Source organism: Miniopterus natalensis, chromosome 2, assembly GCF_054644295.1.
Source record: "Miniopterus natalensis isolate mMinNat1 chromosome 2, mMinNat1.hap1, whole genome shotgun sequence".
NCBI classification, from domain to species: domain Eukaryota; kingdom Metazoa; phylum Chordata; class Mammalia; order Chiroptera; family Miniopteridae; genus Miniopterus; species Miniopterus natalensis.
The window spans coordinates 35,875,139-35,901,368 of record NC_142082.1 but is presented as its reverse complement, the minus strand read 5'-3'; the positions used below and the strand labels follow the sequence as shown (position 1 = coordinate 35,901,368).

Sequence of the window (26,230 nt, the reverse complement as noted above, 5' to 3'; positions counted from 1 at the left end):
GGGTTCCTGCAGCCACTGCCCTCAATTAGCATGTGTGTCTTCTGCTGAAATTACCCAAAAACCTTCCTATATCTCCTATCAGACTTGAGACCCTCCGACTATACTATTCACCTTTGCTTCTCCAACACAGGACATAACATCTGGCATGACATAAACGTTTGCTGAGTGAATGGCAGCGAGATTTTAAAATGGAGACTGCTCTATTTAGTTGTGAGATCACTTGAGGTTCCAAATGAGACAGTGTTTCAGCAACTGGGGAGACATCACCGAGCTTCTGTAACTGCATAATGCCCTGTTTCCTAAAATGTCACAAGCATTTAAATTTTTCAGTAGACCTTTAAGAGTCATAAAAATTTTATTTTGCTACCTTTTCAAACCCACCAATTAGACATTATAACTGCCTGTTCAAACGCAGTAAACCATAACTACCTAAGTTCAATGCTCAGAACGCTGAATGACCAGACTCATCCATTATGTTCAGTTTCAAAAGAGATTACTTTTTGGTTTATGTTTGTTTTGATATTACAAAGGAACTTGTTTTTAATCACTTAAGTACCACTGCACACATGAGGAGAGTAGGGGGCTATCCAGGAAACCAGGAGTGGCCTTGCAGTCATTCAGGGGACAAGTGGCAGGTCCAGCTCCCCCATTAGTGAGGGGCTCAGCCTGTACCACATCACATGGCTTTGCCATTAAAAACTAACATCTTCAAAAATAAAACAATGTTACCGAGAGGAAAGGAAGAAGGCTGCAATAAAAGTCCTAGTCCCTCAGTTCCCTCCCTGCCAATTGAAGAACATCAGCCAGGGTATGCAAAGAGTTTCCCTGAGTGGTGGGATCCCTTTGGATTCTCACCCATTTGTGAGAATCCAAATTTTAAGGCAAACGTTATCTCTGAATAACCGATGAAGAAAAGTGACTTTTAGGGGGGTTTATTGCTTACCCAAACACCCAGATCAGTAAAATCTAGGTGCTAAAATCTAGGGTCACATGACTGAATCTTAGATCTTGCCACTAACCCTTTTCTCCAGAACACCTACCATCCCTCTGAGTCATCTGCATTCCACTCAGTAATACAACCTCGAGGGAGGTATAAGCAAGCATAGATTCTTTTGTTTTCTAGTTGTCTGTGTATGGCAATGTATGTCTATCTTTAGAATGCAATTTTAGTTGCTAAAGAGACGATACCTGCGAGTGAACGTCTAGCATAGTGAATATGCTTCGTGTTAAAACATGCCCACTATTTTCATATTCCAGTACATCAATGAACAGGCCTTTCAGGAAGGCACACTCTCCCACATGCCCCTCATCACTCGTGTGTAAGGTTTCACCCAAACCCCCTATGGTTTACCAGCACCACCACCATGCTGGTCTTTTCAGAGCAGCATTTCGGCTCCTGGGATGCCATCCAAAGTTTTATTTTAAACACAGTGGAGCAGAGAATATGCTTTGCAGATAAAATGCTAAGCAGATGGGGGAGTCTTGATTTGAGGACTTCTGACATCAGACACCTTTGCTGAACTTCATTTGTGCCCTCTGGATCTCACATACTCGCTCAAGGTGCTGCTGACACAAGGCTGCACAAACTCAGGCAGGGCACACTCAGCAGCAACCCTGGGTGAAAAAGGCAAAGGTACGGATGCAGCACGACCCATAAGATTTTATACCTGGTAATACGTTAAATGGCATCTCATAATTCTGAGGCCAAAAACATAGATTTTCTTTTCCTTTAAGGGCTTTTGTGTTTTGTTCTTGCATGTATACATATTGTGTCTCCCTCTCTTCTACTCCCGATTTGCCACCTTGAGATACACTCTTACAACCTCAAAGGTAGCTGGTGCCGAGATCCCAAACCCATCCATTTCTTAAATACATAGTAAATGCCCACCAGGGATAAAACCCTGTTGTAGGGACTATAGAAAATACAAAGGTGAATTTTCAGAAAACTATGGTTTGTAATAAAAACCCAACAATTATGGTTTCCTACTCTCATAGAGATTTTTTCTTCTTCTTGGGGAGAAAATGAACCGTCACAGTTACAAATAAGTTATAATAAAAAACGATATTCAATGATTGCTATAAATATAGTATAAATAAATATCTACCTGTTTAAGCTATCTCTGTCAAGATAGCTTAATGGTTTAATTCTTCCTCTATCCATGTGGAGTTCACATGAATAAACAATAAACATGTAAGTAAGTATGTGAGAAGCTGACAGGTGATACAGAGAGAAAAAAATAAAACAGCAAGGCAAAGAGGGCCAGGAATGCTAAAGGGGCTCGGAGGGTATGGCAGTAGAAAGGGCCTCACTGAGAGGGTAAGGTCTGGGAAAAGGTTTGCAGGAGGTGAGGGACAGCTAGGTAAAGAATGTTCCAGGCAGAGGGAACAACACCCTGAGAAAAGGCCCTAAGGCACGAGTGGCAGAGGAGCCCCTCCTGCTCTGTGGGACCCAGTGTGGCTGCAGGTGAGAGCAGCGAGTGAGGTAGTAGGTGCACATGATCACCGGGCCCTTCAAGCCATGGTAAGGCTTTCACTGAGGGAGTCTGAACTCAGGAGTGAGGCCATCTGACCTGTCTTTTAAACTTAAACAATCACTCTGGCCACTCTCTTAGGATAGGCTAGAAGGGAGCAAGAACAGGATCCAAAAGACTTGATAGGAGGCTCTTGCATTAACCAAGGCAAGAAAGGGTAAGAGCTGTGGCCACAGTCACAGCAGTGGGGATGCTATTTGATGACTATTACTGTTACCCCACCTCCCCATCTATCCCCCACAGCCTGCTTTCCAAACCCCTTCTTACTCTCCCCCAAGCTGCATCTCACTGGGCCAGCCTGAGTCCAATTCACCTCTAAATTTCTCAATGCCCAGTCCTCTCTTTGCAGTTCAGAAATGGAACTCTCTCCTTTCTCAGTTCTTCACCCAACGACCTTTAATTCCATCCCCTAAAGCGCCTTGCTTCAAAACACAGTCTCATAATATTTTGTATCTTCAATCTCTTTGTCATTCCTGGGCTTTCCTCCTTAGCCCATTCTCACGTTCCCCCAAGCCTCACAAAAGCCTCCTATTACTGCTGAGCCAAATGATTCATTCCCTCTCCTACTATTTAATGCTAATCTCTGTGCCGAACCCACTCACTCCTTCAGCCCTGGCTAGAAAATATCTTAATTGGCAGAGACGTCCTAGTTACCGACTCTAAGGACCTTTCTCCCCACGTCATCAGCCAGCAGTGCCTCACTGCTGGCTCTGTCTGCCTGCCTTCCTCAAACTGCTCTTGCTGCCCTCGAGGACCCCCAAGTGTCCTGGTTCTATTCTTACTTTCTGTCTTTGCTTCCCACCTCCCTTCTTCCCAGGGAAGGTACTCCCCAAGATGCAGTCCCCATAAGCACTCTCATGCTCTTAACCCCTTTGGCTACTGTCTCACATTTCTGGGGTGAGCCCAGCTCAAGAACCCTGGCTTCTCTCTGAGGCTGGACTTCTGCATTTCCAACACTCATAGGACTCTCAGTGCCCAAATGTCCCACTATCTCAAACTTACTAGAATAAATTCCCATGGGACTCTATGTCATGACACTGGTCACATTCCTCTACTTATTACTAATATTAATTATCTCCTCTAAGTCCGGAGCAAGTTGAAAGCAGAAACCCTAGCATATACATATTTATACTGCTAAGCATCTCACAAGGCTGAGCCCTTTGCACAAGTAGTATAACCATAAACTATAAGCTAAGTAAATGCACTCTTCAACTCAGCTGACTAGTGCTATTTAAAAAATAAGCTTTTCTTTTCAAAGCATATTTGATCATAAAAGAATGATCTGTCCCTGTTTTCTGTAAAAGGCATTAAACTTGAACTAGAATTAAAATGCTCATGTCCTGAAGTTCTGGCCAATATCAATTCAGAAATATTACTTATCCAGATTTTTCAGGAAAATACAATCCTAGACATGAATATCCCCGAAACCACAATGTTCACAGACAGTTACATTGTCAGCCACTGGATTCTGACTGATAAAAATTTCGAGGAATTTATTTTAAAAAAATAACAAAACACTTTTCAACCAGAAGTCCAAAACAAAGTATTGAGATTATTTTTTTGGCAGCATACAATAAAAAGTGAGGACAAAACCCCATAGAAAAAAATTCTTTTCAAAAAAACAGATGGGAAATGAGATCAGAGACTTCCAGACCCTTTGTCAGCAGCGGGGCCTGACTTCCTTTTCAGGTCAGTGGTTTGTAGATCATTATCAGTCTCGTGTAAGTAGAAGAGGAAAAGAAATAAGAAAAATAAAAATCAGGATGTTATTTAAAGGGAAATGGATTAACCACACTTCTCTATACAATGCTGAGAACACTAGGATTCTCCGGTACCTAAACATTTTCAAAAGTGAAAATTTCTAGGATTGCCAATTCTTAATAATCTTTGCTTTATATTCCCATTTCTTCTTTTAAATTCCTTTGCTTAGAGATTTGGCATTGATAATACACTATGAAATACCAGTGAAAAGAGCACCCGAGGAATCTCTCCTCACCCTGACTTCACACATAGCTTTAACGATGACAACAATTTCACACCCACAGAGCACAGAAATCCTGTAACATGCTCTTTAAAAAAAACCAAAAAACTGCTAAAATATCCATATAACATAAAATTTACTATCTTAATCATTTTTAAGTGTACAGGTCAGTGGCATGTTCATTGTTGTGTAACCATCAGCACCGTCCATCCACAGAACTCTTTTCACCTTGCAGAACTGAAACTGTGTACCCATTAAACAACCCTCCCCATTCCCTCTCCCCAAGCCCTTGGCAATCACCATTCTACTTTCCATCTCTATAAATTTGACTATTCTAAGACCCTCATATAAGTGGAATCATACAATATTTGTCTTTTTTTGACTATTTTATTTCACTTAGCATAATGTCCTCAAGGTTTATCCATGCTGTGGTATGTATCAGGATTTCTTTCCTTTTCAAGGCTGTATAATATTCTATTGTGTGCATCTACCATATTTGGTTATCCATTCACGCATCAATGAACGCTTGGGTTGTTTCCACCTTTTGGCTATTGTGAATGCTGCTGCTATGAACATAGGTGTATAAATATCTCTTTGAGTCCCTACTTTCAATTATTTTGGATATATCCCCAGAAGTCGGATAAACTCTATCCCTTGTTAGTTTGTATCACACATCAAAGTCTAATATTTGTGAAATATAAATGGTATCCATAAATTGCTTCCCAACATCCTTTTTTTTAACCATTTGCTACCATCTCCACATTCCATCACTTTACATAACTACACAAACATTAGTAAGCTATATATGTAACAAGCCAGGATATAAGAGCTCAAAAAGCCAGCTGTAGATTCAGTGAATTGATGGCAACAGTCAAGAATGTCCCCAGCAGCAGCAACATCTGGTAAAGGACTTCCCTTGAAGGGGAATGATGATTGGAAATCGATGGCCAGACCCACACCTAATTCTATGTCTCTGATAGGATCCCTGGGCATTACTTTCAATTACACATAAATATGTCATTTCTTAAGCAACAAATCAAGTTATATTTCTTGATCTAAAACATTTTGACCATAAAGGTTATCTCTATCTAACTTGCCCAGTGAAGTTTACCTACAATTTACCCATGGAAAAGTAAGTTCTCAATAAAGGTTCATTAGCTACCAGATGTATGCCTTTTAAGACTGTTTAACCTCCATTCTTTTATTTCAGAAGTTATCTAACTTCCACCAAATCAAAAAATTTTACAAATCTAGTCACTGGTATTTCTACCTGTGCTGAACAGTCCTCATATTTACTTCCCGAATCAAAGAAAACTACCTAACATTAACAACAATTTTACTAGTTTTAAGTGAAGCTGAAAGTACCCGACTCTAGTAGCCACTGTGCAAGAGACTATGTGGATGCGGAGACAGGTGGGCAAGAGGGAGCCTGTTGAGGCACAAGCACTGTGTGCCTGAGCCTTCCTCAGGGCCACAGCATGGTGGAGACACTCGAACACAAGAAGCTTAAGAAGCCATTAGTGAAAAGCCCAGTGTACTTAGGTATTAATGTACACAGTGTAAGACAGTAACATTAGAGGAAATAAGAGAATGGAGGGGAAAATCACTGTGGGTTTAAAGTCCACTCAGAGGATGAGATGGATCTAGAAGAATGGAAAAGAAGAGAAGATTTTGTTGGCAAGGAGAACCACGAAGCCAAGACACAGAAAGAACAGAACAGACCCCAAAGTACCAGGGTCTGAGTCTGAAAAAAAAAGTGTAGTAGACTAGTAAGGGCTATGTGAGCCATGGCATTCCTGCCTCTGGACATGGCAGATAAAATGTTACTTCATAAATATTCTAATGGCTGAGAACTGTCCTTTTTTCTTTTAAAATCACATTTACTTCATGTCTCTAAGGTTTTATTTTTCCCCCCACCCTGAAGCAAGTATGTCCCACAAACAAATCTCTCCACAAGACTCAATTTCACATAACACTTAGATGTCCTAAGGAGCCAACCAATATCAACACATGTCCTCCTCAAGAACCGTACAAATGTATCATCACTATCCACACTTACATTATTCTGAATATACTTGACAGAACTTCACATAAAATTCTCTTACTTTAATAGTTAACTAATATTGCTTAACTAGTAGGTGTAGTATTGCAAATCAAGCCCCAGCATGCATTTTGCTCACTACTTGCTACCTTTTTTCCATATGAAATAAAGTACTTGCCCCTGATCTAATTTGTTCCCTCTACCTCTAATAATATAATGGCAATTCCATTCCTATACTTCCTAAAAAAAAAACAAAAAAGAAAACCAACAGGGACAGACAGAAGGAATTTGTGATACTATTAAGACATTTTGCATATTCAGCTAACTAGACAGCTATTAAAATAACCAGACAAACTGGCAAGAGAGCACAGTGTCAACAGCCTTACTTGGTTAGAAAATGGGAGTCTCCAAGAAAACAACGGCATCTAAACGGGACTATCACAATTACGGTGATGGGGATCAAAGCTGAAACTCAAGCTTCTTAATCTCTGGAAAAACTTCCCCCAAACAGAAAATAACACTTCCTCATTCAATCTTGGCCAGCACAATGTCAGTGAGTTCTTAGCTTTTCCTCGAATATTTGTGCCTGGTATCCCAAGAGAAGCAGCTACAGGAGGAAAGGACAAAGGAGTTTTTCTCAAAGTTTCAATTATTTGATTCTACAACTGTTTAAACATCTAGGTTCCTTGTCTCTGGGATAAAAGATGAAACTAAATGAACCATATCTTGTTTCTTTGGTTTGTTTGCTTCTTAAGCAACTTTATCTCAGGGCTGCAAATACAACTTTTCATTCTAGGTTGCAAAACTTGAAATAACTTTGCTATTCTAATTAATACCAGGAATAATACATACTTCATGCTCAGAGAAACTTGAGATAACCTTTAGCTTCCTTGGAGCACACTACAGGAAAAATATGTCAACATGGACCGCAATTTGTAATCATCTGATTAACTTCTCATGTTAATTTCTTGCCAAAATCACAGGCAAGAGACATCATTCTGAGGTTTCCATTTATTTGTCCTTTAGCTGGATAGTCTATTCATGCAATAAAGTTTTCAAAGCATCATCTTTTTAGGCATGATTTGAAACCATTCGTCAGTGGAACACATTTTGGCAGCAGCATTGCACTACATAATTAATGGTCAATTTCATTTCCATGGCAATCCTTACTTTTCAGGAAAGATCTCAAGAGCAGTAATTTTCTCCATATGTACCTCTAACAAGAAAAAGTGAACATTTGTGAAAATTCTCAGTCTTGTTGTAAACTGAAGTCTCTTAAATTTGGTGGGGAAAGAAAACGTTAAGGAATATAATTCAAAAATTTTAATTAACGTGGAAGTTTCTAAAGACAATTCCGTATGTACAGAACTGTAGATAGTAGGCTATGTTCTGGGAGTGGGATTAGAAAGAAAGTGGTGGGGGAGGCTTTTAATGTCAAATATTTCAATAGTGTCTCTTTATTTGTTTGTTTAAAAGTATATATAGTACTTTTTAAATTAAACAACAAAGAACCAATAAAGTTTTTGAAAAACAGGCAGCTCAATTTACAGAAGACAAGGGTTGGACAGTAACAGCATCAGGTAGAGAAGCATCAAGGTGGAGGAGATTAGGTTCCTTCCAGGAGAGCAAGGGAAGTAACCAGACCTCCAAACAGACTGAGGTAACTCTAGGTTACCAGGTATCTAACACCACTGTATGGGGTTCCTAGAGAAAGAATGTTCTGGCTCCTCACTAGCCTCAAAGTTCCTGTGAGTCACTCAGCCACAGGCCATAATCTGAAAGGCTTCCAGCAACAATCCAGAGTGCAGTTCAGAGTCCTCTGCTGGCAGCTACTGAGCTCCAAAGGACAGTGCCTGCCACTGCACCAGAGAGGTAGGCATCAGGACACACCTGGTCACCTCCAAACCTTTCTCTGTGAGCTCACACACAGTTCAAAGACTCTCTCATGGCAGTCTCCTAAAAGGATGCATGACAAAATCTTCCACTTCTCCCTAGCAAATCTCAACTAGAAGACACTAAGAAAAAAAACCCTGAATACCTCTTCAAACAAACCTCACATGACATAGGAGGCACTGTGTCCATTAAATCATCCCAGAGAATAGCACTTGTATTCAAGCTAAAGCACACACACACTTGACAAAAAAGTTATGTTATATATGTGTGTGTTATATATGCATATGTTTGCATACATACATATATACACACAACATATATATTCATAACTGCATATATATATATATATATATGCAAAAATAATGCCATTAAAATCAACTAATGAAGGAATGCCTGAAGAATACAATGACATAACTTTTCCCTCTTAAATAACATCATCTTTTCACCTTTTAAAAGTCCTAAATTAAACAAACAATAAATCAAGATAGAAAACAATTGCAAAGATCAACCACATGGTTCTATTTACAGAAACTGAAAAGTTACCTACCTGAAAGTCATCATAAGGGAACAGCAGCATCTCCCTTAAACAGTCGTTCAGGATCTGTGTTTTCTTCTGGACGATGACATTTTCATAGTCAAGTGGCTCAATCAGCTTTGGCTTGGCCTGGAAGGTGAAGGATAAGCATCTGAAACATTCTTATAGGTAAATGCAATTTCTTAGGATTAAAGAACTTCACTAATTCTACTCTACATGTATTTGTATTTTCTAACTTTTCTATAATTAGAATGTGTTAGTTTTGCTACCAGGAAGAGTCAGAAACAAGAGATAAAACTTGTTTTCAAAGGAAAAGAAGACACTTTATGGCAGTCTGTCTATATATAGTCATGATTGCTTAGTTCTTTAAGCACAAAGGAGGCTATGGACTCTGGTGGAACTTCCAGTCATGCCTTGAGTCACCCCTTGTTCAGTCAGTCCCCTTCCAAGCCTTAGGCTCTGCCAGAGCTGCCTACTTAGGGCTCCAGCTATGGTCTGGCAGTGAAGGTGCCCACAGTGGCTCCAGTCATGACCACTCTTTCTTGGCTCAGGGCTTAAAGCATCCACAGGGCTCACTATTTCATATAAGACTCTATGGAACTCACCTTTGAATCTCAAAATATCCCTGTCAATCCTGAAATATTTACAACTTAGATATGTAATAGCTAACCACAGAAAACCCAGGCAAGCAGGGGGAGAAAAAAAGGTACTCCCTAAACCAGGGCATGTGGGTGAACCTCATGGGTAGAGATGGCCATCCCTACCAGGCACTGAGAGAAAAGAGGCAACCAGCAAGTGAGGAAAGAAAAGAGATAATATGCCTTTCCTAACTATTTCCAAAGTTATTCTTCTCAGTAAAAATCTCTTTATCTTTGCCAGTCATTGCCATGATGTTTATTGGTCACTTAACACTTGCAAGGCACTAATGGTTAGGTCAGGGATATAGACACATATTCAACTAACTACAGCACAGCATGTCAAGTGCTAAAATAGATCTACACACACATACACAGAGCAAGATTATTTTTTGAAAATATTAAAAAGCAACTAATATTCATCATCTCAATGAATGCTATATATATTAAAATTACAATTAATATAAGATAGATATTAAAGACATCTGATATGTAGCATCTAAATTGGGTATTGTGACTGAGGCTGTTACATGTTCCCCAAATCTGCTTCCTTTCCTTTCAAATACAGCTGGACTACATTTCCTAGCCTCCCCATGGTTGGGTGTGGCTATATGACTGTCTTCTGGCCAATGGCATATACGTGGAAGGAATGTGGCCACTGCCAAGTCTGGCCCATAAAAAGCCTCTGCCACAGACTAAATGTTTATTCCCTCTCTAAATTCATATGGTGAAACCTAATCCTCAATGTGATGATATTAGGAGGTAGAGTCTTTGGGATCTGATTAAGTCATGAGAGTGGAACCCTCATGTGTGGAATTGGTGCCCTTTTATGAGAGACCCCCGAGAGCTCTCTTGTCCCTACTATGTGAGGACACAGAGAGAAGACGGCCGTCTATGAGCCAGGAAGTAGGCCTCACCAGAGATGGAATCTGCTGGTGCCCTGGTCTTCCTTTACAAAAGGCCCTTCCAAGTCCATAAAAGGACATTTCCCTCCTTTGTTTCTCTGGACTTGCACATGGTTTGCCATTAGACCACATGTCTCAGATTGTAATTCTTTGTTCTTCCCAAATAAATCCATTTTTCTGGAGAAATATCTGGCTGTTTGTTTGAGGTCAACAGCCTATTTAGCACACCAAAATAGTGTTTTTGTTAATTAGATGAATTACTGTTTTTGCCTGAAGGTATCTTGGAAGTATTTAATGACAGAATGTAATGTTGTAGGTATTAGAATTGCCTTGCTTTTATGCGCCAGTGCGCAACTTTCAAGGTATTTTCACACTGATAATCACACTCATCCACTGTTAAATCAATTAATCAAGAAGACCATTTGACTGGGGTGGCTCTAATGCTGGACAGCCTACATAAGAAAGCCAAAATCTAAGCCTGTAAATGCCTCATGGCTATAAAATCAAAACATTAAGGGGCTAACAACAAACAGCCAACTAGGCTTTAGGCTACAGTCGATCAAATAATTTCTTTTCTTTGTTCATGCCTCTCTCTATATAAGTCTCTCCCCAGCTTCTGTCAGCTGAATGCTCCTAACCATTTCCAGTTTGGTGCTGCCTGATTTGAAATTTTTGCTCAAATAAACTAGTAAAATTTTTAATATGCCTCTGTTTATTTTCTAACACCCCTTAACAAAGGTAGGCATGAAAACATCGCTCTGTTTTACTGAGGCTAGAAACTGAAGATAATAAGCTGAGCTAACTGCCTAAAGTATACCCCCAAGGAACCAGCAGGGTTAGAAGGCAGTCTTCTGTGCAACAGAACTCTTTCTTCTCCAGGCTGCCCTTTTAATAGTCTGGGATCTCCACATAGTAACTGTGTGGAGAGCTTATGAGCCAACATTTCTGTTAAAAATGAATGACGCATGCTAACCAGGAAAGCACACAGGACTGATTTCAACAACAGGGAGATCTCATAGAAGAATGACATGCCTGTCTTCTTTAGTCTCAAGGATTATGAAGATTTGAAACTTGTACAAACCCTTAGGTCACTTAATGAAACGACTCCTTGGAGACCCGACTGGGCAGAGGTCTTCAGCAGTAGCAGGGAGCACTTTCCAGGACGAACCACTGACTCCAAGGAAAAGGGGTCAACCCTGAGTGACTCACCTGCTACTTAAATTAAAAACAGTGCAAAAAGCTCTTGCTTCAAATACACGTAACTGGCACAATGCCTCCCTTCTACATGTGGTCCTCAGGAGGGGGAAGAAAGAAGTTATCAGAGGAGATAGGCTGAGAATAGAGACTGGTGAAGCAAGAGAGAAAAAGGAGATGGGGGAGGAAAAGACAAAAGGGACAGACATCTAGAGTAAGGGAGGCAGAAGATGCAGAGATGGAGAAAACAGAGGGAAGGTGAAGAGAAAAAGAAGATAAAGAAACAAATGACAGAAGAGAGGGGACTGGGAGACTTGAGCTGGGTCTATGGGAAGTCACATCACTACCCACTAAATTGTGGGTTAGAATATAAATGCCTATTTTCTACTCTTCTTCAAACTGATGATTCAAAGGTTTGAGCTGTTCACTGTTCTTCAGCTTCACTAAGCTTTTCCAAGTGGTCACATGAGTTGGGGGACAGCCCACTAGGGTAGGGAACTGACTGCCCTGGTGACAGGAGCATGACCTTAACGGTAACATTAAGTTAGGGTAATTCTGGCACATGGCCTTGGTTTTAAAATAATCTCAACATGCTTAAGTTCAATCCTTCCCCTGGTGGCAGAGCTGTAAGAGCTAAGTTCTTGATTTTCCATCAAAAGAAAGATTCTGGGCCCAGACTTACCTAAATTGACCAATGGTCATGAATGGAGCTGCTCCTAGACCATCAGAAACACTATGTTTTGAAACCACGAGAATTCACCAGTTTGAATTTTAAATATTCAAGGACACTGTGTTTCCCTAAGCATGATGGGGTTCAGCTATCTCCTGAGTCTATAAAATTCAAAACTGGTATAGTGGGTGGTTATGTTGCTTTCATAGTGTGGGAGAAACTCGACCTACATACACAAGTCCTTCAGATCTCTATCCAGTCCTTATCTACAAACATTCATTTCTCAGGTTATTGTGAAATCAGAAAGGGAGAGGATGTGGTACGTTCAGTTTACAGCAGAATACAACAGTGGTTCTCACACAATGAGGTATCACTTCACACCTGTCAGAATGGCTCCATCAACAAATCAACAGACGACATGTGCTGGCGAGGGTGTGGAGAAAGGGGGACCCTAGTACACCGCTGGTGGGAATGCAGACTGGTGCAGCCACTGTGGAAAACAGTATAGAGTTTCCTCAAAAAATTAAAAATGGAGCTGCCTTTTGACTCAGTGATCCCACTTCTAGGAATATATCCTAAGAATCCTGAAACACTAATCAGAAAGAATATATGCCCCCCGATGTTCACAACAGTGCAATTTACAATAGCTAAGATCTGGAAACAGCCCAAGTGCCCATCAGTAGATGAGTGGATAAAAAAAAGCTGTGGGACATTTACACCATGGAATACTACGCAGCTATAAAGAAGAAGGACCTTGTACCCTTTGGGAAAGTATGGAAGCACCTGGAGAATATTATGCTAAGTGAAATAAGCCAGGCAGAGAAAGATAAACATCACATGATCTCACTTATATGTGGAATCTAGAGAACTTAATAGACTGATGAATAGATTCAGTGACATGGAGGTATGGATCAGACTGATGAATCTCAGAGGGATGGAGGAGGGCGGGTGGGTGGAGGGGGAGAGATTAATCAAAGAATTTATACCCATGTATGCACAACCCAAGGATATGGACAATGGTGTGGAGAGGGACTGAGGGTGGGGTGGGAAGGGGTAGAATGGGTCATTGGGGAGAAAAAGGGACATCTGTAATAGTTAAAAAAAAAAAAAAAGAATATAACAGTGCTTCTCAAAGTAGGGTCGCAGGAACAGTAGCAATAGCATCACCTTGGAAGTTGATGCAAAGTAAACTAGGGCAGAAACTCCAGGAGTGGGGACAAGCTATCTGTGCTTAAGCAAGCTCTCCAGGGCATTCTAAAGAACTCTCAGTATATAATGATGTTCCAGGAACTGTGCTGGAATTTGTAAATTCAGAGGGGGAACAAGCCCAGTGCTTCTTAGCCTCCTTGGCGTTAGTCTCCTATGAAAACCTGGGCCTACTCCCCCAAAAAATGTATATACACATTACTTTCCAAAAATTTATATACAGTTTTGGGGGGAAGGTTGTCATTCCCTGGAGATCAGCCATCGAACTGAGTTGAAGACACCCTGGACTAGTGGGACAGGCAGTCTCATAAACACTTAATTCAATACAGTGACAGGTGCCGGCAGAAATTAAATGCAGAACTAAGGGAGGAGGTGGAGCCAACTGCTGTCCATGGGGTGTGAGGTTTCCCCACTTCACCAAGGAAATGATACTTCACAAGTGCTGAGAGAAGAGGGAGAATTCTTCAGATGGCAAAGCGTTGAACTCCTTGACAATGCAGCAGTCCTTGGCTAGGCTGATTTGCAGGTTCCCATCACACATCTCTAGCCCCAGGGCCCATAACATAAGCAATGCTGACAGAGCCTGCTCCTGTCACGCCCTCATACTTCTGTACCTGTCACAGTCCTACAGCCCTTCAGGCAGTGGCCTACAAACATTTTATTGTAGCAGCAGAATCCTTCCTCTATAAAACAAATCTCATAGGCAAATACACCCTAAAAGTTAAAGCAGGGTTACTTTAGCCCCAGGGCATGCAGTACTTGACCAAATAACTGGGGTGCCACCTCCCTTAACCCATTAAAAGGTAGCCTTTCTCTTCTCTGACTGCTGCTTCCCTGGTTAGTAGCAGTCCTAGGGTGCAATTCATTCTTCTTGGATTGAAATGACCCATGAATAGCATACCTCCACAATTATTAGTGCCTTGGGACAGGGACAGGTCTCATTATCTCTGTGTCCCCACAGCCTCTAGCCTAGAACACAGAGACCTATTGACTGTAAGGTTAACAAAACTTAATGCCCCTCACTTGCACAGACCCCTCTCCAGGCCCCACAATGTGTAGAGTTCAGCATATTGGCTTATTAGGAAGATCTGTAGGAACACACCCACTGTGTCAGTCCACCAATGTCATGACTCACGACACACAGGTATGGCATGAGGGGTTGGCTATATTGCAATATAGACAGATCCCAAGGTGTGTGGACCCAGAACTGCTTGGCGGAATCTGAGATAAGTTGTTGCACAAACTGAGAATGCCCCAAAATCATACATGAAAGAAACCTAATGGAGGTTTTTCCAGTCCTAAAAATGTATGTGATGTTACCTAATGTTGTGAAGCTAGAGGAAACTTTTCTAAACTATGATTATTAAAATACAAATTTCAACTAATCATGCTATGGGAAAGATTAAGTGATCTATCCTTGCGATACAGAATAATTATACAAACTCATGATCATAGTATGAAGCCAAAAACTCTAGGGAAGAAAGTATTACTGAGTTGTGTCAAGAAGTTATTGATTCAAATGTACTGTTTTCCTGTATTTCTGATGTTTAATGGTTTGAATTAGATTTTTAAAATTTGTAATTTGTTATGATTTCTTTTCAAATTCTAAATATTCACGTCCATGATTTATTTTGTATTGGTAACATTGAATCATTTTCTTAAACAAGACCCCCAAAATTCTAAGCTTCAGTGCTCACAAAAGCTGGATCTGCCCTGATAGGGCCATAGATCCCACACGTATTGATCAAACTGAAAGCAGTAAAGTGGTTAAGAAAGCTGAGCTGTGCAGTTATGTGTGGCTATTATTGGGCTCCACTGACTTAATGCAGATAAAATGCTTGGCAGAGCTTGGCAAACCGTAAACACATAATAACTGTTGCTATTTTATATTATTATTATTAATGTGTTGCTTGCATGACAGTAATCTTAGATTTTTTTTTTTTTTTAGTGTTCCACATATATTCAATTTTACCAATCTGTTTACAAAAACTTTCCTGCACCCTCCAGGGACATACGAAATAAAACAGACAACAATGGCAGGGGCATTCACAACAAAAGAAAAAACAAAAGGCCAAAGACAGAGGAAACTAACTGTATAATAGAGATGACACTGGAATTCAGGGACTGAGCTCAAAATAAACATAAATAAATGCTTACATTATAAACTGAATTGAGGAGTATTAATAAAGTTTGCACAGGAAGGATTAAGAACAAGAATCGGGGTGGGGGGTGTCAGGGTGTACAGAGAAGTACTTTAGACCCATTCCCATTAGGCAAGCTCCACAAGAGCAGCAGGATCTAAGACACTAAAGGAGGAGAGAGAGGCGGGCAGTAAACCCCGTGGGTTATATGGCAGAAGATGGAGGCAGACTCAGGGGGCAGTCTGAGAGGCCCAGGATCCACGGACGGTTTTCTAGCAGAGAATCAAAACGTTCCGTGGAGGAGACCCATAGGCCAGGCCTGAGGCCAGAGCCATGTGATCAGAACACTGGGGAGAAGGAGCTCCACCCCAATGGACAACATGAGCACAGGTTAGCCCCTCAATACAGAGGCCCACCAGCCCCCATCTACTGGTCAAAGCAGCAGGCAGCACAGCAACTCTCAGGGATCATGCAGATCTCACAGGTGCCAAAGAGCATGATCCACATGCCCTCCCATTAGCCTCCCTTTGAGGCTCTCTGAACTCCCTCCCTCCTACAGCATCTGCTGCTGTGGGTCTGGCTGCTCAACATCCATGCAAATTGAAATCCAGATCCACAGGCCATCAGAAACCAGAGAATCTTCTCCGTGCCAGGAAAATGAGATTCCTCAGGAATCCAGCAGAACTGGAAAGCGTCAGACCACAGATGAGTTCAACTTTGGCCAAACACGTATGAAGCCTATAAAACCATGGGAAGAGCTAAACAGAAAGGCTTACTGATTCTATTGCTCATCTCTCTGACATGATAGCTTCCTGTGATCTTTCTAGTCATTTCTTGCTTTTATGTCTCAGATAATTAAATGTTAACACAAGCTGAAACCCCAAATGCCACTTCTTGAAATAGCAGACTAAGGAAATGGCAACTCTTGGAGCATTCTATTTTAAGAGATGAGAAATTCATCATTTCTGCTCATGTAGAATTTAGGACTTCCTTGATTTATCTGCATGGCTATGAAAGCTAGTTGATCAGCTGAGATAAAAACCTTTCATGGAACTTGGTCCATTTTCAAAACAGTACACTTTTCAACATTGCCAACAGAACACCAGTACTATTGGCGGGGAGGGGGCCAACGAGCTTGCAATAAGAAGGAAGGGGCTTCTGAAGCCAGGTAATAATCAGTGTGGCTCCATGAGCCTTCCTGCACTACTCTCTTGTACATAACTGTTACTACATATACTCCCACCAAGAACTTCCTGAAGTTGTTAAATTTGAAGGAAGAATCCTCATTTTCTTTCCTACAATTAGGGTGGGCACAGGAATTAGCAGCTGCCTCCCTTCCTCGCATGCAAATGTTATTAGCAGTTAGGTGTTCCTTCTTTCCAGAATTTTACCCAGCCTGTCCATGGCACTGTGCCAGGTCTTTGGGACACCAGGATAAAAAGGGCACAGCCCCCAACCCAGGGAGCTCACAATCCAGACCGGAGACAGATGTGTGAACAATTAAAATAGAATGACTGACAGCAATGAGAACCCATGAGTGACATCTGACCCATCAGAATTAACCTGACTTCCTCCCAACTGGATCACAAGCCCTACGAAGACAAAGATTTCTGCATTTTATTCATTTCTTTCTCCAGCACCTGGAAAAGCATCTGGCATAGAGCAGGCACTCAGTAAATGTGCTGTATAAGAGAAGGAACCCAACAACAGGGGGTGCTTCCTAAGGAGGCTGTTAGAGTTGAGTCTAAGAGATGAACAAGGCAGCCAGGATTCAAGGCAGATTGGGATTCCTTAGGAAGAAAATGGAGATGCCAGAGAGCATGCTCACAGATGCAATCAGATTTTGTGGGACCTGAAATCTGTATAATCAGTGGAGGGGGTGTTAAAAATATATAAAATTATGAATATGAAGTTCCTGGAGTCCTTCCCAGGGCCTGGGAAGAGATCCTGAAACTGGCATCTCACTAGCTTCAGGATAAAATCCTCCTCTGGGCACAGTGAGTTCACAAAGCAGCAAGCAGCTCACAACAGCTGGGGTAGAGCTGCATAAAGGGCGTGGGGTGGCAGTAGGCCAAGCTTGGGGCTCAGTCTCCAGGGGTGCTACAGTATCACTGGAAATCCAACGTGATGGAGAAAACTACATTTATGAGAACCCCTATCTGAAAGGATAGTCTATGTGAGTGCGAAAAACAGACGAATCAACTGCCCTAGGGGAGCAGCAGGACTCCAGATGGACATGCTTGACAAACAATGGGTGGTTAACCGTAGGGCCTGAGTTTCTCTGGAGTCGGAAAGGAATGGCTCTGTACAAGGGTCCTTGCTTCACCTCTGCCCTAAGCAGCCCTCAGTCCCTCATCTAAAATAGCACCTGAACAGCACCCATTTGAGGGAGCACCAATGATCAGCTCACTTGGGATGCCACATGTCTCAAAGGTACCCCTGGCCTACGGCCTGTGCTGAAAGATGAGGCCAGAGTAGCAGGTGGGCTACACTGAGAAGGGCCCTAAGGAAGCCAGCAAACTGGTGAAGGAAGAATGGGACTAAAGACAAAACTAGATCCCGTACCCTCCTCCAGCCATGAAAACTGATCTCCCATCACCTTGCAACAGACAAGGACATTAAAATCGAGGAGACCCTGGTAATCAAAATATGATCACATTCCTTTTCAGTGGTACATGTTCTTCAGACTGCTGATCAGTGTGCGTAGCAACAATGGTCTTGGCAGCTCTTCAGAAGCATGCTTGTTTCAAAGGAGCTGGAGATTCAGTAACATTAGAACTACAGTTGTGCAAACATTAGAACCTGAGATTATCTTGGTCTGGCCCTCTCATCTTACAGACAGGGAAACCAGGGAGCATGGGAGTTAACTGACTGTCTCGGGGCCCAGGAGGAGTTGCTGCAAGGCTGGGCCTGGATCGCAGGTCTCCTGACCGTGGTTCCTGCTCTTCCTCTTGGCTTCTGCATTTTAATTTTTGCACTTTCATTGACAATGTGCACAATCACATGATATAAAAAAGCCGGAGGACAGAGAGAACCTTATCTAAGCTTGGACTGAGAAGCAAGCTCAAACCTGAGCATTAAACCACAATAGTGAGTGAATTGGAGAATGTTTAGAAGAATGTATAATGACCACCTAACTCTCAGGCATCTAAATATATTTCTCACATTGAAATATGGGGTTATCTTCAGAACAGATTAACACCAACAATGACATACTTGTTAAGTCAGATTTTTATCTTATAAACATGGATAAGATGTTGAATTCCCATTTTATACAGCACTTAAAAAGCATTCAAATTAGAGAACTTGTCACTGAATGAAGATTTTATTTAATTAGGCTTGGTAGCATTACCAAAACTTGAACACTCAAAATCAATCAATTTGATAGACCAAAAAGAGTCTGGGGTTTTGTATTTGTCAGTTTTATAAATAACTGTGGTTTCCAAAAATTATTATCCTATTACTAAAATGAGCAGAAGTAAAGACTGTATTAAAAAAATGTCAAATCAATATCATCTAGAAAATGGTGTAAGAGAAACATAATAATGAAAATTGAGGTAATAATAAAGATAATAACGATTACCCCCCCCCCCCCCAAAATGCTTGCATTTAGTCAGCTGTGCTCAATGGGGATGCTGCAGAGAATGCTAATGAAGAAAGAAGGCATGACAGGGACTTAGGGGACTTTCTCCTGCCCATGGCGCACACAGCAGAAAGCTGAGTGGAATGGGGCAGTTGCCTTTGCAAAGACAGAGCCTGAAGTGTCATCTATCCTGACACAGGCATAGACTAAGAGGCAAAGAAGGGTGTAAGGAGAACAGAGAGAGAGAGAAAACAGACGCAGAGCCTGAGGGCCGGGCTCAGCTTGTGTTTCTCACACACACAGCCATCCCAGCTTCTAATTCTGTCTGCCATTTTTTTCATATGTGAATGCAAAAAAGAAATCACACCATGGTAGTTGCCTAAATAATTCTATCTTAAATCTGTACTACAGATTCTTCTCCAGCCAATAATACCCCCCATATACTTTGTAGCATTATGGCCTGAAATTCTTAACTCTTTCTATGTCCATAAAAATTATTTTTAGAACTCTGAAATGAGGAGTCAAGTAATTAAGCTAAAAGGCTCTAAAAGCCAAGTTTAGTCAGATTTCAAAACAACTTACTTTAAGCTATTTATTTGAGGATATTGGGGGTGGGGGATGAAGTATTCATAACATACATGATTCACAAAAGAGTTTCGACATACCTCACGGCCAGGGAGGCAGTTCAGAGACCAGTTAAGGAGAGATGTAGGGAGGATTAAAATCCTGATCCCAAAAATGTTTATTATTGTTGGAGGTGGTGACAGATGGGGGTTCATAATACCAGCCCCTAGTTTCTTAGAGTGTGGCCCCAAACCAGCAACATCAGCATCACCTGGAACTTGTTAGAAATGCAAATTCACCCCAGACCTACTGAATCAGAAATTCTGGGGATGGGGCATCACCAAGATGAGAACCACTCTACTAATCTGTCTCCTTTTGTGTATGTTTGCGAATTTCATATTAAAAATATTTTCAAAAAATCCTGACTCCACTGATTATTGGCTATGTGGTCTTAGGGCAAGTTATTAAATCTCCATATCTGCATCTAAAAGTGGGTAATGTAATTTCTCGTATCATCATCACAGAGTTATTAAAGGGTTTCAATACATAGTGCCTGTAACAGGGCAGGAACTCAACAAATGGTGGTCATGGGGATCATACATAGTTGTGTCGTTCAGACAGAAGAGAATTTTAGCCCCTACAACATACACCTGATTTTGCTGGATCACACACACACACACACACACACACACATTATCTCATTAAACTTACCCAAACTCTATAGTTGTATCACCACCATTTCACAGATTAGGAAACTGAAGTTCAGAGGGGTTATATGAACCAATGAAGGTCACACAGATGGTGACCCTTGGACCTCCTGGTTCCAAGCCCAGGACCCTTCCCATAACCGACTGCCAATAAGTGTAATGGAATTTCAGAGCTCTAGGACAGGAAATGCTTCCCCAACCCCTCCATTTCCCTTTGTCTGAGAACTAAATAACACCACTCATACTGTGATGCCTCAGCCGCCACACCTCCAGGAGGACAGAAGTCAGACTCTGTTCTCTGGCCAGCTCTGATATCTGGAAACATAAGTGGCATTGAACTGCCCAGACTCCATGATCTCACCAGAGAAGAGAGAAAAGGCAGAATCCTTTCCTGAAGGAGACTCATTTTCTGTCTCAAGAATATTATAAATCATATCCCAAAATACTTAGTCTTCCTGAAGAACCAGGTTTGAATGCTGGAATACATATGAATGCCAGTAGGTCATACTTAATTTACTTTGCCAATAAATAGTTCCAGGACATAATCTTTGCAAGGAAAACCCAACCTTACACTCTTCCACATATATATAATTCATTTACTGGGATGCTGGTAGTAAGGCCACACAGTGATTTTTCCAAGTGTGCTACAACCATCAAAGGTGATGTTACGGTTTCAGGTGTGGCTGACAAGGAAGAGGTGGTACTGATGACAGAGGGGTGCTGGCTAAGAGGGAAAGAGAGAAGGCTTTTGACTTTGTTCATGGAAGTTTACACTTCTGTACCCAAGTACTCACATAAAATGTCAGCTAATATTTTAATTTAGATAAAAAAATAATAGAAGCACAGGAGAGTTTGGCAGCACAATACCCACATCATATTCAGTCAAGCAGGTTCCTCTAGGCAGGTCTTTTTTTGCTTATCTTGGCAATTCAACACATTTGAATACTGGTGGCTAAACCTTAAAGGTAGAAGACGGAAGAATAAAGGAGAATTATCCTCAGATCCAGCCTTTCCTGGAAGCCCTTTCTGCAAACCATTTTTTACCAGTATATTCTGCAAAGGGTGACCAGGACCATGCGAAGACGCATAAAAAACGGGGGGAGGGCAGGTAGCTTTGGCATTATGTCAGAGATGGAATACAAAGACAAGGACATGAAGTACAGCATAGGGAATATTGTCAATCATACTGTAATAACTATGGGTGGTGCCAGGTGGGTACTGGACTTATTGGGGGGATCACTTCTTAAGTTAGTTAAATGCTTAATCGCTATGCTGTACACCTGAAACTAACATAGAACAATATTTAATGTCAACTGTAATTGAAAACAAAAACATAAACAAAACAAAACCATAGTTCCTGCTCGGCATACGCTCCCCCTGTTAGTGAGGGAGGCTGGAGTATAAGCCTTAGCTATAATACGCCAGAGATGGATAATTAACACACTAGAATAGCGACGCCATGATGGGCCACAGGAGCACACCGTCTAGGGGGAAATATGGGGGCAGGGTCTGAAAAGGCTTCTTGGAGGAGCTGGCATGTGAGCTGGGACCTGAAGGGTAAAAGGAACCAGGCAGTGAAGCACATGCTGGACGAAGAAAGAGCGGTGCCCAGGTGTGGACACATCCCCAGTAGAAAAAGATAGGGCCCAGGCCAGGATGAATGTTGGAAGCTACAGCAAATGAGGCCAGCAAATAAGTGCAGGGCCAGCCTCTGAGGGTCGTGTAAGCTATGCTTTGATTTCTCTTCACAGAGAAAGCATTTAAGCAGGAAGTTAATAACTCTGTGTTTTGAAAAAAAACAACAGTCAGGTAGCACATTGGAGTATGGCTCAGAGGAAGGAAAGACAATGTGGTAAGGTGACCTGAGCGGTCCAGATAACCTTCAGAGATGAGGCGTCCAGAGGGCAGACACTACTACTATCTCCATCTGATAGAAAGGCAATCTTGGCTTAGAAATGTCAAGTGGTGTTTAAAAGACACAGCCCTCGCTGATTTGGCTCAGTGAGACCAGCAAATAAGTTCAGGGCCAGCCTCTGAGGGTCATGTTAGAGTGCCAGACAGTGACTGAAGGGTCCCAGGTTCGATTCCGGCCAAGAGCACGTTCCTCGATTGCAGGCTCAATCCCTGGCCCCAGCCGGGATGAGTACAGGAGGCAACCAACTGATGAGTCTCACAGCGATGTTTCTCTTTCTCTCTCCCTCCCCCTTCCACTCTCTCTGAAAAGCACAGAAATCCTCCAGTGAGGATTAAAAAAAGACACAGGACCCAGGTTCCCTTTGCACCACTCACTTCTGCTTCTCCCCCTGTAAAGACAACTCTCAATAGCAAGGAGATCCCAAAACAGAACTACAGACTGGCTCCTTCCCAAAAACCTGGCAAAGCCCTCAGAGACCTGCTGGTAAGTGGCACATATGCTTGTCTGGAAATCAAGCACTAGAAACTTCTAAAGCCTCAAAATGTCACACTAAGAGAAATCTAGGACTAGCTATATCACATTACAGGGATATTTCAAACTTCTGGAATGTTGAAGATAAACTATAATTTCCAAGCCTTCTTAGTTCTAAAATTATACTCATGGTCATATGTCATCTGTAGGCTCAGGCCTCTCCTGTGTCATATTCCCTGCTGACTCCAAATTCTGCTGCCACTTTTACTTATTTCCAGGTTGATCAACGCATTCCACCGGTGTTACTCATTTACATTGGGTGAAAAACCAATATCCCGTTTTGGAGTTGTTAACAATTCAAAACCCAAAAGATTTTGGATAAAATAAGCTTAGAATCTAAAACTAAAATTTCTAGGGTCTTGATCTGACTCCATCACAGGTTATTCTGGGATCAACACTAAAAACCCTGAAACATTAGCCCCAGAAGAGATCTTAGAGACTATTTACTACATGCTTCTCATTTTACATATTTAACAGGCTTAAAACAGTGTCTGGCACAGAGCAAGGCACTATATATATTTTTCCTATTGTAGTATTGCACCAAACAAACAAAAAAACCAATTGGCATTACTGTTACCTCCACATTGATGACAGACATGAGCAAAAAAACACCCCAGAGCTAGGTGGATTTTCGTGTTCTACACAAGCAAGAAGCCCGGAAGGTAGGAGCGGCTCAGTGTTGCAATGAGGTAGTGACACAAGCTGTGGAAGCCCCTTCTCTGGAATAGTTTTCCATGCTGGCCAGGTTATTAAATTCACCCTGACACTATCTAAGCATGCACCCTCTAAAGAGTCCTTCCACTGACCACTCCACAAAGTATGTGTGCAACTTTGGGGGCCTCATTCATGCAAACTATTCATAGAAGAGTCAGGGGCCCTTGTGCCTTCTGTAAAGCAGGGCTAGGCCTGCTTTAGGTACTCCCAAAAATCAAAATCATGTCCTGCTGGAGCCAATGATGATTTAAACACTGTCTTAGTGGGAAAGGATGGGCCAGATTAACACTCACCCATGCCTAGTAAGCACCGTGTGAAAAGCCCCTCCTTACCTATACGTTGCTGCTTGGAGAGAGGGAGTATGTTGATCTCGCTCACCTGTCTCCCCAGTGCACTTATACAGTAAGTCTGGCAAATCTCAGTGCTTGTAAATATGGGTCTAATGCCCGGCTAGTGTGGTTCAGTGGTTGAGCATCAACCTATGACCCAGGAGATCAAGGTTCGATTCCAGGTCAAGGCACATGCCTGGGTTATAGGATAGATCCCCAGTTGGGGGCATGCAGAAGGCAGCCAATCAATGACTGTCTCTCATCATTGATGTTTCTATCTCTGTCTCTCTCTCTGAAATCAATAAAAAACAAATTTATAAATAAATAAATAATATGGGTCTAATGAGCGAAAGAATGAACAAATGAAGGAGAAAGCCAAAAAGCATAGTGAAGGCTTATGGCTCTGAATAAGTAAACTTTCCCAATTTTTTTTTCATCTGGGAACATGTCCACCACATAAACCTTGTAGGAACTTCTTTCCTTCACCACTCAATATTTTAAAAACAAAGAAACTACTTATTAAGTATCACCAAGGTAGTTAATATCATTATTTCTAAAGACATCTGTAGGGATGAAGGAAAACCTGTAGGGCAGAAGGGCTTTATAAGTATAATTTAATTAACTCAACCACAGACATCTAAAGTCTTACAAGATATCATGATCACTGTCCATACGCTTATACTCCAGGGTTTGTGTCTTAATTCACTTATTCTGCTATTATTTCTAAAGTAAAGAGAACTCTGGGAGAGAAAAGGTTTTCCCAGGTAATGTAACGCACTGACTTGTCCGACCAGAAGCCCAGTCTCCCCCTCCTTTCTATATTGGCACACATGCTGCCTTCTCACATAGTCAGTTAGCTAATCATCTGTTCATTCAGACATCAAAGTAAGAACTCAGATTCAGGTTTTAACACCTGAAGATCCCAGAAAAATAATATAACTAGAAAAGGTGTCTCTAAAAAAGAAACTTTACAAAAACCACCTAATGAGTATATCTAACACATGAAAATTCAGCTCTTTTCTATCTTCGCATCTTTGAACCTTCAAAATTCCTCACATAAGACCTGTGCTGCAGTCCTTACCTGTGCCTTGAAAGTAACTCAATGAAAGGACAACACAAACGACACATCTCCAGCCATTTCTGGCTCTTTGAGGCCACACCCTTTTCTTCTAAATTGTTGGGCAGTGACAATTAGAATAAATTTTTACCAGGAATTACTTTAGAGTTTGGGAGGCAAAAATAGGTATTCAAATGTAAGCAGGGTAACTAACTTATAGACATTAAGAATATCCTGATTGCTCCCCTGTTAGTCATTCACAGCCCACAAAGGCATTTTTCAATGGGGTTGGCAGTAAGCCTGGGTAGGAACAGGGGAGTTTCACCATGAACTTCCTCCCCCGCTTACTGTCACAATGAGAGGACAAGACCTACGCAGGTGCCGGTAAGTTGAACACTGCAGCCTCTGAAACTGTACAATGTCCAAACACATACTTCTCATATAAATACTGCTTTTACCTTGCACAGAACAAGCAGCCACTGCTAAAGGCAACCTTAACCTTTGTCCTAACAGAGGGGAAAGAAGCATCATTGCCAATGAATGCCCAGAGGAGACTTCTGATAGAAGTTTTAGAACAAGTACTTCTGACTTGTGTAAGTGCTTAAAGATACATTTACTAGTACATTCACTGTTAGTCATTCACAGCCCACAAAGTTATTTTTTCAATGACTGTACATTGTAATAATTGCAGAGAACTGAAAACAAGTTGAATAACCATTGAATTATGGTACAGCTATAAAGTGGAATAATATACAGCCATTAAAAAGAATGGCATAAATCTACATATAGTGACAAAGAAACATGTTCTTGATATGTTCTGGGAGAAAATTAAGGTAGGAATCTATAGTACTAGCACATTTTCCAAACACACACAGAGAGTTATATTTTTATATGCACAGGACAAAGTCTGGACACAAATAATTAAAACTGGGCACTTTATTTTTCCATCTTTCTACACTATTTATATTTTTATTCTATGCATTAATTACTTTTATTCTTTCTAAACTATGTAATATTTCCCAAGGACTGATTGTGTACATAACTAAAACCAGCAGAACTTGATGTCAAAATGCTATCTTTTGAATAAAGTTATTTACA

General features: G+C 41.3%; 1 protein-coding gene across 7 annotated transcripts in view; it reads right to left on the bottom strand.

Moving 5' to 3' along the window:
• Positions 1-26,230, bottom strand: part of DOCK9 (dedicator of cytokinesis 9) — a 255,149-nt gene that overhangs the window by 124,362 nt on the left and 104,557 nt on the right. For all 7 annotated transcript variants that reach the window (XM_016203826.2, XM_016203830.2, XM_016203831.2 and 4 more), the window contains exon 2: positions 8,994-9,110. In XM_016203826.2, the coding sequence (XP_016059312.2) occupies positions 8,994-9,110 (117 nt within the window). The remainder of the gene's footprint in view (positions 1-8,993; positions 9,111-26,230) is intronic.